The 12,692-nt window shown below is 32.6% G+C and overlaps 2 protein-coding genes across 3 annotated transcripts; both read right to left on the bottom strand.

Annotated features, from left to right (window-relative positions):
• Positions 1-376: 376 nt before the first annotated feature.
• LOC112498309 (probable proline transporter 2) lies at positions 377-3,452 on the bottom strand. Of its 2 annotated transcripts, XM_052436355.1 has the most exons (8): positions 3,265-3,452; positions 2,924-3,148; positions 2,729-2,823; positions 1,751-1,937; positions 1,469-1,593; positions 1,153-1,368; positions 755-985; positions 377-651 (listed from the first exon to the last, which is right to left on the bottom strand). In XM_052436355.1, exons 1-8 carry the CDS (start codon positions 3,371-3,373, stop codon positions 502-504), a joined length of 1,338 nt encoding a protein of 445 aa, XP_052292315.1. In that variant the 5' UTR covers positions 3,374-3,452; the 3' UTR covers positions 377-501. The 2 variants fall into 2 exon arrangements, with proteins under 2 accessions (XP_052292315.1, XP_052292316.1); XM_052436356.1 differs by lacking the exon at positions 755-985.
• A 1,902-nt stretch (positions 3,453-5,354) lies between these two features.
• On the bottom strand, positions 5,355-8,361 carry LOC102606955 (proline transporter 1-like). Its single transcript, XM_006476855.4, has 8 exons — positions 8,208-8,361; positions 7,841-8,065; positions 7,581-7,675; positions 7,293-7,479; positions 6,417-6,541; positions 6,107-6,322; positions 5,746-5,976; positions 5,355-5,622 (listed from the first exon to the last, which is right to left on the bottom strand). The coding sequence occupies exons 1-8, from the start codon at positions 8,314-8,316 to the stop codon at positions 5,473-5,475; spliced, it is 1,338 nt and encodes a 445-aa protein (XP_006476918.2). The 5' UTR covers positions 8,317-8,361; the 3' UTR covers positions 5,355-5,472.
• Between the last annotated feature and the right edge of the window lie 4,331 nt (positions 8,362-12,692).

Consider the following 12,692-nt stretch of genomic DNA (forward strand, 5'->3'; position numbering starts at 1 on the left):
ATTCAGGAGTTGCGTGACCCCCAAATTATCCACCTCAACTTGCAGTAAGCGAAAACCACGCTCCCAAGCAATTTTTAAACCTTGGTACAGCCCCCACAACTGAGCTTCCATAATGGAACAACTACCCAAATTCATGCTGAAACCACAAACCCATTCCCCACAATAGTTCCTTACTAAGCCGCCAGCGCTTGCCAAGCCCGAACTCTTCAACGCTCCATCAGTGTTGAGCTTGAGAACTGGCCATCTTGGTGGTTGCCAGTAAATCCATCTCTCTGTTTTTGGGGTTCTTTGAATGATGCAGTGTGTGATATATATTTATTTACGTATATTACATGACTTGAAATACAAACTATGAATCACGCGCACTTTCCTTATCAAAGTTCCAAACATGGTGGAGCTTATTAATCATCATTGCACATCAATGATCAAATACGTACTTGGAGACATACAATTCAACTCATAACATCTATTTTATATAAAAAGCTTACATAAATTAATTGTTCAAACGTCCGTAAAAAAACTATAGTGATGGATATCCTTAATGACAAACCGGACAGCAGCCACTGTAGTTGCTACGGTGACCAATGAAAAAAGAAGGACGTTGAACCAATGCCATGCTTTCTTCTTTACCCTAGCGGTATTTGCCTTAACCTACGACAGAGAAAAAGAAACCAGGCCATGATATATTATTTGTCATTTATTGTTTCATTAGTTATTAGTACTGAATGTAGCATGTCATCTATTGCATGCTTACCTTGATGAAAACCATGCTTGGAAATACAAAGGTAATAGGGATAAGTGCAAATGATCCTATCAAGTTCACAAAATCCCCAATGAAAGGAAAAGCTGCTGCTACAAATATATTAAAGGCGAAAAGAAACCCTCTTAGGAAAAATCTTCTTTTGATGTTTTCTCTAGAAAACATGCTCTCTTCCAGCTTGAGGAACTTTGTATCAAGTGTCTCGTGAATTGGCGAAATAAACACCTATATTTGTTCGTTGTTAAAAATTTTGATCCGACAATGAAGATGTTAATTAACTCAAGGTTTGCATTAATTATATGTTATTAATTAATGAATTAAGTAATTAAAACAAGGTATGAAGATATATATATATATATAGAGAGAGAGAGAGAGAGAGAGAGAGATCTTACTTGCTGGCAGACCATAGATTGTAGGAACACTGAAGAATTAATAAAGACCTTGACCCATTTTACGCAACTTATTTGTTCAGGGAGGTACACGGATGCAGTGGAGCCATAAGCCCAATATCCAACGATAGGGATGCCATAATAAAATAAGAGTCCCACAGTGAACTGCACGTACAAGGCTTTCCTCATGTTCTTGACAACTGGCTGGCGCAGAGTTGACTGCATACATTTAATTCTTCGTTAGTCGATTGATTCATGTCATTTGGAATTTGAATTGAATTTGTTAATAAACAAGAATTAATGAGTCTAAATCATTAACCTGCATCTCTGGAAGCAAACAAGGGGCGTTGGCTACAACAGCGGCAGAGATGGCACCCAAGGCATTGAATACCTTGTCGGTTTTGCTTCCTTTAAGCTCATAATTTCTGTGTTTATTAGACTTACCTTCAAACGGAAATAGAAAATGTTTTACAAATTTACAGCATAGTCTAGTTGGTCATCTATTGATAGATATGTATCGATCAAGTGATTTCACCCCCACACACACAGCAGCCCCCCCCCCCCCCCCACACCCAAAGAAAAAAAGAAAGAAAGTACCTACCGTTGTTAACTAGGACGAACAGAAGGATGAATATGTAAGTAAATGTGACGAAGAAAGACACGACCAGCCACCATCTCATTGCTGACATCGTTGGAATAAAGCATGCAAATGTGAAGAAGGCCACTCCAGCTATTACAATGCAAATTTGTAGCCTCAGGGGAGAGTCACTGAATTCTGAACTGATTCCCTGTATACAGCCAAACTACATACCCCGATTATGCATGCATGAGGCAGTTGGCTTTCATGTATAATTTGCTGAGTGAATTCTCCTTTAGGTATCGCGCAGTAATTAGTTTTGGATTTTCAAAATTAACCAAAACTGTGTTTGCCGTTAATTCTAAACTGTAGGATTTAATAAAAGCACAATATTCTAACTCAAATTCAAAAGTTAGTTCTCAAGTTTACGGCGCGTTTAGTATTGGTTTTTATTCTTCATTTTTTTAATTTACGAAAAAATAATTGTTTAGTTGCAGCAATTGCTGTTGCATTTTTGCTTCCATTGGAAGCAAGATGAACATAATTGCTTTCTGAACTTATCAAAGAAAAGTTGGAAACAATGATTTCACGTTTCCAACGTATCACATCTTAACTCGTCCCCATGGCTAAGAGAGAGGGATAAAATCATAAATTACTCAAATTTATTTACACACTCAAATTAAAGTAAAAAAAATTTGGGTCGTTAAAAATAGTTACTACTCCACACACCAATTACACATACTTCTCTCTATTTTTCTGTTCAGATTCTAATTTTTACTTAGAATAAAAACTACTAATTCTTATTCTATAAAAATAAATTCAAGTACTTCATTTGAAAAACAATATCAACTGTACCCTTATATTCTTAACTCAAAAACTCTTCTCAATCAATGTTGGATATTCTCTCCTTAACATATGCAAGTAACTTTTTAAAATATAAAAATTGAGTAATTAGTTCAAATTATAGGGATTGAAGAAACATTAACCCATGATTTGCCATACCTTGAGTGATCGCGCTGCTAGGAGGATGAAACCTATGTTAGCCACAACAAGCGTCAAATATTGCAAAACCCACGTGACATAATACATTTGTCTTCCTGGAAAAAAGAGTGACAGTAAGAAATTAATGTTATCCCTTTCGGTCTGATGATGTCAAGTACTATAAATTTGACAAACTTTAAATTAATTAATTAGTACCATAATGATATCCCATAAGATTTCGGTATCTGATGAACCTTTGGCCATTAATGAAGTGAAATGCCGACAAGAGCCATTGAGTATAGGCCGTGTAAAGCGCTATAAGAAACATGCACAATATCCCCCATCTCCAGCCTAACGGCACCAATATAAGATTTGAGTAACTTAGTATGTATCCGCTGTTGAAGGAGATCACCAGCATCAACCCCATTTGTTGCCATAAATCTGCAAAGGATCAAAAATCAAGGAACGTTCACATAACCCTGCTCAAGAATTTCTTCCTTCTAAAACATCTTTAAATAAACCAATGATAACAAATTGTAGATAACGATAATGCAGACCTTGGCCAACGGTATGAGCTGAAGCGTCTCCAGAATCTTGGTTTTGACATTCATCTCTTTTGCCTGCAGCTTCAATGCTCAAAGCAGCTATGTTATTTGTTTCTTCCATGGTTGGTTTACAAAATTAAAACTTCAAAAGCGAGCAGCCGGGATTGGGATTTGGAAGGCCTATTAACAAATATGGACAAGGTTAGTTAATATTCCCAACTCTAGAGGAGCAGCTAAATAATATATATCTCGGTATATAAACGTGTATAGCAATAGAATATTTGTCTTTTATTTTATTACTTTTGTAGCAGTTGGGCAACTTGCACCGACTGCTGAGTAATAATTTATTCCCCTTAATAAGTGAGAAAGTTTTCATACTGCTACTGACTGCTATCAGCTGAAGAAGGCATAATTTTGTCCTCAATTTTTTTTTACATATTTAGTATACTTATTACTAAAATTAATTTCTCTTCATAGGTTTTGTTCGCCTTCAATGATTAGATATTTTAGTCATGGACTGTGAATAAGCAGAATAGAAATTTATTATAATCTCCTACTGATCATTGATGAAACCTCTGCAAGCAGTCGTCAGTTCATTTGGGAAAATTATATTGGACATTAAAGGTTCTCAAAACCTTAGATGCTAGATATAAAATACTTCAAGATTAAAGGATTGATAGAACATGGAGGTGTCATATTCCAAAAGGCACCAAACCATATCACGTGTCCATCTTGTCAAATAAAAAAAGTTTTTCCAGGAAAATAACACCTAAGCTATTTCGGGGTTAACACCAATCTATTCTGGGTGAATAACACTTAAGGAAAAATTCTTCCGGAGCTTATAAAAATGGTAAGAGGGGGGAATTAGTTCCGCAATCCATTAGTCTAAAGAAATCACACCCAAAGATCATACAAGTAAGGAAACACACAAGGCCGGAATGTCCTTAGATTGAGGGTTCAAAGCAAAACCTTAAATCCACATCACCCATCACCTATAAATAGAGACTCATCTCTAAGAGAAAGGGGGTCTTTGGCCTTTAAAAATCATTGTTCATACTTAGAGAGAGAAAACTCATTTTCTTCATTTTTTTTCTTTATTTAATCTTGATCAAACACTAACTTGGACGTCGGAGTACCTTTTTCAGGTACTCACCCCTCCGGAATCGAGACCAACGATCGTGATAAAGTTCTCCACAAACTACAAATATATGTGAAGGTACAAAATTACAGCCCTTTTAGAACAATATCTGATTCCTCTGATTGAACTAGAAGAAACTTGAAATTTTATTGAATCCTTGTTGATTTGACTTGAATGTGTTCCCACAAGAAGCACTCTGACACTAAGTGAGTGTTTGATTTTCGAAGATTTAATGAAGAATAAAATTTCGCTTAACTCAATTTTTGGGAATTTGGTCATGATCTTTTGGCTCCTATTTATAGAGAAGAGATGAGTGAATAGCTGAAAAATATATTTCAAATCTGAATCCTCGCCGTCCGTCTTCTTATCTTTTTGTCCATTAGATCTAATAATTTTTTTTTATCTGTATTCGAATCCTCAGCACGTGGTTTCATTAGTAACCAAGTGTTGCAACTTATAAATTTTTCTAGATTATTTATTGTTCATTTTCTCTGGGTTTATCATGTGAGTCATCTGGTGAATATTAACCTTTAAAATGGGGTCAATTATTAATAATATCTAGCGTTGATCTCAAATTTAGAATTAAAGTAGATTGCGACTATATCGATTTAATTTTAATCCAGGACCACCATATGATATATCAATTAATTCAACTAATTTTTAATAGACAGGTAGTACGGTGTAAGTCACTATATTTTTGTGGCACTCACAAACATATATGACTTTTGTTTTGCCTTGTTTTGTTTTGTTTTTTTGGTCTAATCATTGTCCCTTCCCAGCATAATTTTGAACTCACCAGAAAATCCTCATATTGAATCAAAGAACCGCACGACAGCATCGATTTAAAATTTCTTAATTAATGTCACTTTTATTAACGCATTTTGAAAAGAGAACAAAACAATAGATACTATAATCTGTGTCAATTCATCACCAAATCTCGAGCTAATTTTGCATCATTATTCCTACTTTAAATTTTCAATCAGTTGTATAAATTTAGCCTTAGTGCACATCAATCATATATATTTCATAATTTGTGGTACATATAACTTAACTTACAATGTTGACATATATATATATATTCATTACGCATCAGCGAAAAAACTATAGTCTTGAATATGCTTAACAACAATCCTGACAGCAGCAACTGTAGTTGCTATTGTAACCAAAGTAAAAAACAGAATGTTGAACCAATGCCATGCCTTCTTCTGTATTGTAGATGCCTTTGCCTTAGCCTGCAACAAACAAAAAATATATATTTAGTTACTTGAATTTTTTTTTTTCTCTGACTTGTTTAATTAGGAGTGCGTAGAGAGAGAGAGAGAGAGAGAGAGAGAGCAAGTATACTAGTTAATTACCTTAATGAAGACCATGCTCGGAAAGACGAAGGTTAGAGGAATGAGCGAAAATGATCCTATCACGTTGATAAAATCCCCAAGGAAAGGAAAAGCTGCAGCTACAAATATATTTGCTGTGAAAATAACCCCTCGTACGAAAAATCTTCGTTTGATGTTTTCTCGAGAAAACATGCTCTCTTCCAGCACTAGGAGCTTTGTGTCAAGGGTCTCGTAAACTGGCGAAATAAACACCTATATATATATATATATATATATATATATATATATATATATATTTATATATTCGTTATTAGTGTTTACATATATATATGTTGATCCGAAAGAGCATTAAGTTATATATGAAAGACATGGTCAATCTTACATGTTGGGAGACTAGAGACTGCAGGAACACTGCGGCATTAACAAAGACCTTGATCCATTTAGCGCCACCTATCTGTTCGGGGAGGTACACGGATACACTGGAGCCGTAAGCCCAGTATCCTATGATAGTGACGCCATAATAGAACAAGAGCCCCACTGTGTACTGTGAATACAAGGCTTTCCTCATGTTCATGACAGCAGGCTGGCGCAGAGTCGACTGCGTTTAATTAAATTTGGTCTGTCAGTTAATTAGATTTTGTATACAAATCGATTGTTGATAAACATCGCTGATTCTTAGTTAATTAATTAACCTGCATCTCCGGAATCATGCCAGCGGCGTTGGCAACGATGATCGCTGACATGGCACCGATAGCGTTGTATATCTTGTCGGTTTTGCTTCCTTGAATCTCGTAATCTCTACTTTTATTGGATGTGCCTTCAAAACCCAAATTTTTACAATTTATTAGTTCTAGTTGGTAGTCATGTGATACGTTTTTTCAGTGAATATTTACTTAATTTCAAAGTTTCAATTCCAAAATGGAAAAAGATTCCTCTTTCTTCTTAGCAAGATTCCAATAAGTCATTGCTGATTAATAAATGCGAGGGTCCAGTAATAAATGCTTAACTTTATACTATTGGTATAAAATTTATGAAAACTTAAAAAGAAATCATGCACAATCAATAAAATTTAAATTTCAGACCAAACAACAAAACAACCAACCGTCAAAGTCGCTTTCTTTTCTTTAAAATTGGACAATCTTCAATCTCAGTAGATAGATGCTGTCATGCTGTCATTTTATTGCACATAAATGCTATGACTATTTTTTTGCCTTAATTAATTTTGAATTACTGTTTACGAAATAATACTTTTTAAAATATTCTTATTTTTGTTTAAAAAATTAAAAGAAATAGGGATACTTTTGGGGGGAAAAAAAGTTTGTCTTCTTAACAAAAGTGGAGAATAAATTGAGATTTATAATTATTTAAGGGTATTCTAAAAATTATCATTTCACTAGATCCTTTTTATAAAAAAAAAAAAATTATTAAGCCTCACTCTCGCTCAGAAATTTATATAATTAAGAAAAAAGAAATTTTCTCATTTAAAAATTCTATGAAGTATGATTCATGCATAAATTGAACTTGGATTAAAAATAAAAATAAAAATAATAATAATAATAAATACCTACCGTCTCTAACAAGGATCACAAGAAGGATGAGTACGTAAGTAAATGTGATGATGAAAGACACGGCCAGCCACCTTCGAATAGCTGACATCGTTGGAACAAGATTGGCAAAAATGAAGAAGGCCAGTCCGGAGATTAAAATATAAATTTGTAGCCTCACGGGAGAGTCACTGGATACCATGTTGATTTCCTGTGCGCAAGCAAATCAGTATCCCTTATCTCTTGATCATTAATTTTATTCGTGCATAAGGCAGCTGGCTTTCAGTTTCAGATATAATTGGTCATACGTACCTTCAGTGATCTCGCCGCAAGTAGGATAAAGCCTATGTTGGCCACCAAAAGGGTCAAATATTGTATGGCCCAAGTGTAATAATACATTTCTCTTCCTGGAGAAAAGATTAAGAAATTAACTTTAGTAGACGAACACGGAAGTAAGAATTAGTTAAATTTTCAATTATGTACCACCACGGTGGTGTAATATCTTTAAAATTGTTTTATGAAAGTTCAAATCCTGATTCCTAAATTTTGAAAAACAAAAATTAGTTAATTACCGTAGAGATAGCCCATAAGGTCTCGGTATCTGATGAATCTTTTGCCATCAATGAAGTGAAATGCAGACAAGAGCCATTGAGAATAGAGGGAGTAAAAAGCCAAAAAGAACATGCACAAGATCCCCCATTTCCAACCCAACGGCACAAGTATAAGAATTGAGAAACTTAGTATGTAACCGCAGTTGAAGGTGATCACCAGCATGAATCCCATTTGTTGCCATGAATCTGCCAAAGAATATAATTCAAGGAACACCAAATTAAGCTCCTCGATCACTGAAGAAATTAAGTATTTTCCTGCTTCCAAAACATTTCTTAAAAAAATCTATATATGATCAGAAACTGTAAAGAAAGGAACAATAATACAGACCGTGGCCAACGGTGTGTGCTGAAGTGGCGCCAGATTCTTGATTTTGAGATCCCTTTGTTTGGCCTTCTTCGATGCTTAAAGCAGCAGCTTCGTTGTTTGTTCCTTCCATAATTGGTTTACAAATTTAGACCTCAAAAGCCAGCAGCCAGGGACTGGGAGGCCTTTTAACAAAAAATATGGACAACATTTATTGATAATAATTGTCACAATGTACGTCACTTCGCTTCGCACAAACACCATACACGTGCCCCATATAATAATAATAGGGTAACAGGCCTTTAACATCACGATAACTTGCACGTACAGTCTGCAGAGTCAGTTTTAAAATAGCCCTTGAAGTCGGCAAGTATTTAATAATTCTCAACTTTTTACCACTTCTATAGCAATGATTAATAGTACCAGTTTTCTAATTTCTATTGAGCTAAACTAATAGAATTAGTTAAGAATTGGTAGTCGAGCTCTTGTTTAATTTCTTCTAGGAAAAATATATGCTAACTTCTTATGTCAGCGTGTTAAATCCGGTCAGCCACCAGGAGACGTGCGAAGATCGTGAGAATTAGATTTCTCCCTGCTGGTCCAGGCTGTGCTTGTATACAAGCCATTGTCATTCAAAGCCGAACATGATGCATGTATGCAGCTACAGTGCTGGATATGTCATTAACAAACTGAAAAATAATGAGATTTTTTTTAATAAGATAAGAGGATCAATTATTCAATTATATGAAAGAGTTGACCCAGCCCTAAAGATTGACTCTTCCACAATATTGTCAGTGCAATAATTTTTATTTTGCATGTGAAACGCATTAGCATTACATAAAATATAGTAATTAACTTTAGGATTTGACAATTGAACGAAAACTGAAATCAACTGTCGTAGTGTTTTAATAGAGACTCAAGCTCTTATTTTTAACATTGTAAGTGCAAGTGTTATTTTGCTGGGCCAAAGATTCATTGGTGCATTATGTATGAAATTTAAAGTTTGAAAGCGCATCATTGTTATAGATTAAAATATTATCACCTTTTTCATGCTTTGAGAGTGAGATTTCAACTAATGTATGTCTACCTCAACAGTCAGCTTAATTTTCAGCTCTCATCATTTGCAATAGTGATTATATAGAAATTGAGTAATGCTACATATACATAATTTGTTAGGATTACGTGCTCTTTAAAGTACATTTATTTATTATTTGTAATAAATACATTTTTTAATTAATAAATATTTGAGATATTTTTTAGAAATTTTAATTGCATAAGTATTTTAAATAAAATATGTTTAATCATATTATATGTATTGATGTAATCAACATATGAATTTACAAAATATATAAATATAACATATCTTATAATTAAGTAAATTGAGTTCACAGTTGATAAATAGAGTTTGCACTCTATTTTTATGTTTACATTGTAGTGAGTTCATTAAATGATGTATCTTAATCATATATGAATTTACTAACGTAGTTTGACTACATTAAACTAGATTACATATGAGATTTAATTAATCTTGAAATGACTGTCACACTTATAAAATCTCATAGACATTGATTTTATTCCAATCCAAATCTTAAATTATTTATAGTTTCATGATTATGATTGTTGTCCATTTAAATTACTTATGGGTGCAACATATATTTGTAGTCAAGATAACCTGGTTTCTTAGTGTGAGCAATTATGGGCAGTGAAATTATAAATTAAAAATACAGAATTTGTGCAACACCTTTCTTAATAGTTTTTGAAACTTAATTATAAATTTCTCTTGCCAAGTGTGTTAGCATAATTAGTATGTTGAAAACTATCATTATAGGAAATCAATAAGCGTCAAGGAACAAGATGTAGTTAAATTGATTGGATAGTTAAAGCATCAATTTAATTTACGATGAGATACAAAAGGATTGTTCAGTAAAGAAATCATGATGTATCTATTTATTGGAGCAGGAGTGGGGAGTGTAGAGTTCTTTGACTCTTTCATTTAACCTTTCCCTTTAAATATAACATAATTATATTTATTAAAATAAAATAAAATAATATTACATTTATTCAAAATAATAATTTACATTAATTCTAAGTTAAAAGTACTTTAAAATAATATTATTATATTCACAAAGAATTAATAATATTATTATATAATATTTTAATTTAAATTTATAATATTTTAATTTTTATTCAATTTTAATAATATTATATTTATTTAATATTAATAGTTAACAATAATAATAAATAGTTTACTCAAATAAAATATTAATTTTTTTACTATATTATCGCTAATAATGTTTTATTTTTGCTGATTTTATAAATAATTTTTAATTTACATAATAAAAATTAAAATTAATAAAAAATTTATGATTTACATAATTAGGACTATTAATTATTATTATTAACTTATATGATTAAAATTAATTATGAAATAAATAGTTTATTTTAGAAATATGTTTTTGATGACTTTGTAATTAAAAACTACAATTCTTTGAAAAGGGTAAAACTATAATTTGAAACAATTTACTCCCGCTCTAAGATAAAGTAAACACATAAATAAAATTATAATTCTCATTCCACACTTCTATTTCAATGTAAGTAAACAACTTGCTACCGCTACCACTCCCACTCCACACTCACAATCCCAAAATTTTCACTCCTTAGGATTTTCAGTTCAATCTAAAAAGTAAACGATACCTCAATATGACATAGGTTGAATTATTATTCAAAAACACTATCCTCGATAACATACAATTATAGAGGTTAGTTCTAATTTTTTGGCGAAGTAAATTTTGAATTAAATAATCGAGTTAGTCTAGTTACAGTCCTAACTATTATAGCCACTATTTATGTATCCAAATAATCCCAAAGTTAACTCACATAATCGACTGCACCACTATCGAACGAATAACCAAGATAAGTAGTTTTTTAGGTCAAAATTATAAATATATTATTTGGTGGAAAGCTCCATTTGATATACTTGTATATAAGGGGCCTTGTGTTATTTTACAAGGTGGACCCATAACAAGCACACAATGTGCTACTTTTGCCATTATTTTATCTTTTAATTTAAATAAAAATATTAGATTTAATAGAATTAAAAATAGATAAAATAAAGAGCCTAAGGTTTCCACCGAAAATATATAAAGGCTTAGTTTTTCACAAAAGAGCAGATAAGACACAATATATAGAACAGAGAAAAATGAAGAAAAAAGAAAATTTTCTCTCTATCTTTGAAGAAAAAAGTTTTCTACTACTAATTATTTTTGTAGTGATAAAGACGCCCATATATTAATTGCATATCTAACTTGAATCATAATCTGAAAGACTGTTAGTAGTGAAGATAAATATTGATGACTAGTTCTTGACTTGGGAGATATGAAAAAAATAAAGATACGATTTCTAAATTATGATAATTTTACATGTTATATGAAAATTACGGTCCATAATTTTCACTACAAACGATTTCTAACCAACATAATTTACATCTTAAATTATGATTGTTTGGGATACAAGCAGTGTATTAGTATAAGTATAACATTATTGGTAAAGGCATTGAGTCTCAACTCATTTTGTTGATAGTAGCACAGTCATCTCATGTACGATTCACTTAGTGTGGTTTGAAGCCATTATCGTTGTGAATTGCAGGTTTATCATGATATTTAACTCTTCGTAACCCACCATTGAATCTCAACTCTATTGTCGCAAAAAAAAAAAAAATGGAATAAATATAGTAACACTTGAAATATGGAATAATAAGAAAAGCTTGGAATACGCAATAAAAGATCTAGTTTGACATGTTGAAGGAATCGATGCACTGGAATCTGGATCATGTTGTTCTTAGTTGGTTGGCGCGGAGTTTGACTCCATAATTGTAGGAGATTTATTTATGTGATGCATGTGATTTTACATAACTAAAATTTTATAAGTGTCGCCCAATTAGGTGAGTGAGCACTCCTCTTTTACACGAATAATTATACAATCAAAAAACTATTTTTCAAGTGATGATTAATGCGCACATGAATCATGAAACCGCCCTGTCTTTTTTAAGCTGCAGCTGAATGGTGGTTGTGTTTCGAGACAAAAACAAGGCTGTCTAGCTCGCTATGGCTACCGGCTACCAGTCATTCATAGAAATGGTAGCTGCGTTTAAGAAAGAGAGAAGGATGTCTCCAGCTGGGCACTTCTCATTGCATGCATGCCATGATGTACAAAATAGGAGAAGCTTCTTGAACCCACCAGCTTCTTCCCACTTAACTCAATTTCAATCAATTAGCCGGGAGTTCACTAGAAATGCAAGCTTCTCATTATTTGAAATTGTATAAATAAATACAATTAATTTGGGTGGTATGAGTATAATTATTTCCTAAATTTTAAATACCATTTAGTCAATTGGAACATAAAATGCATTGGAACAAAAATACTACTATTTTTTTTTCTCGGACTTTAAAAAAAAAAAATGTTGAGGCAGAGGCATCAATCTTATAGAGAGCAAGAGAGTGAGTCAATCGC

This window comes from Citrus sinensis, chromosome 3 (assembly GCF_022201045.2).
Source record: "Citrus sinensis cultivar Valencia sweet orange chromosome 3, DVS_A1.0, whole genome shotgun sequence".
Lineage (NCBI taxonomy): Eukaryota > Viridiplantae > Streptophyta > Magnoliopsida > Sapindales > Rutaceae > Citrus > Citrus sinensis.

Excerpts from the sequence above, each read along its gene's own strand:
- LOC112498309 (XM_052436355.1), bottom strand. The coding sequence starts at position 3,373 with ATGGAAGAAACAAATAACATAGCTGCTTTGAGCATTGAAGCTGCAGGC. Across the intron at positions 1,594-1,750 it reads GTTCGTCCTAGTTAACAACG|GTAAGTCTAATAAACACAGA; the intron begins GTAGGTACTTTC and ends TTCCGTTTGAAG. Across the intron at positions 1,369-1,468 it reads GTTTGCTTCCAGAGATGCAG|TCAACTCTGCGCCAGCCAGT; the intron begins GTTAATGATTTA and ends AAATGTATGCAG.
- LOC102606955 (XM_006476855.4), bottom strand. The coding sequence starts at position 8,316 with ATGGAAGGAACAAACAACGAAGCTGCTGCTTTAAGCATCGAAGAAGGC. Across the intron at positions 5,977-6,106 it reads AGTCTCTAGTCTCCCAACAT|GTGTTTATTTCGCCAGTTTA; the intron begins GTAAGATTGACC and ends ATATATATATAG. Across the intron at positions 5,623-5,745 it reads CGAGCATGGTCTTCATTAAG|GCTAAGGCAAAGGCATCTAC; the intron begins GTAATTAACTAG and ends TGTTTGTTGCAG.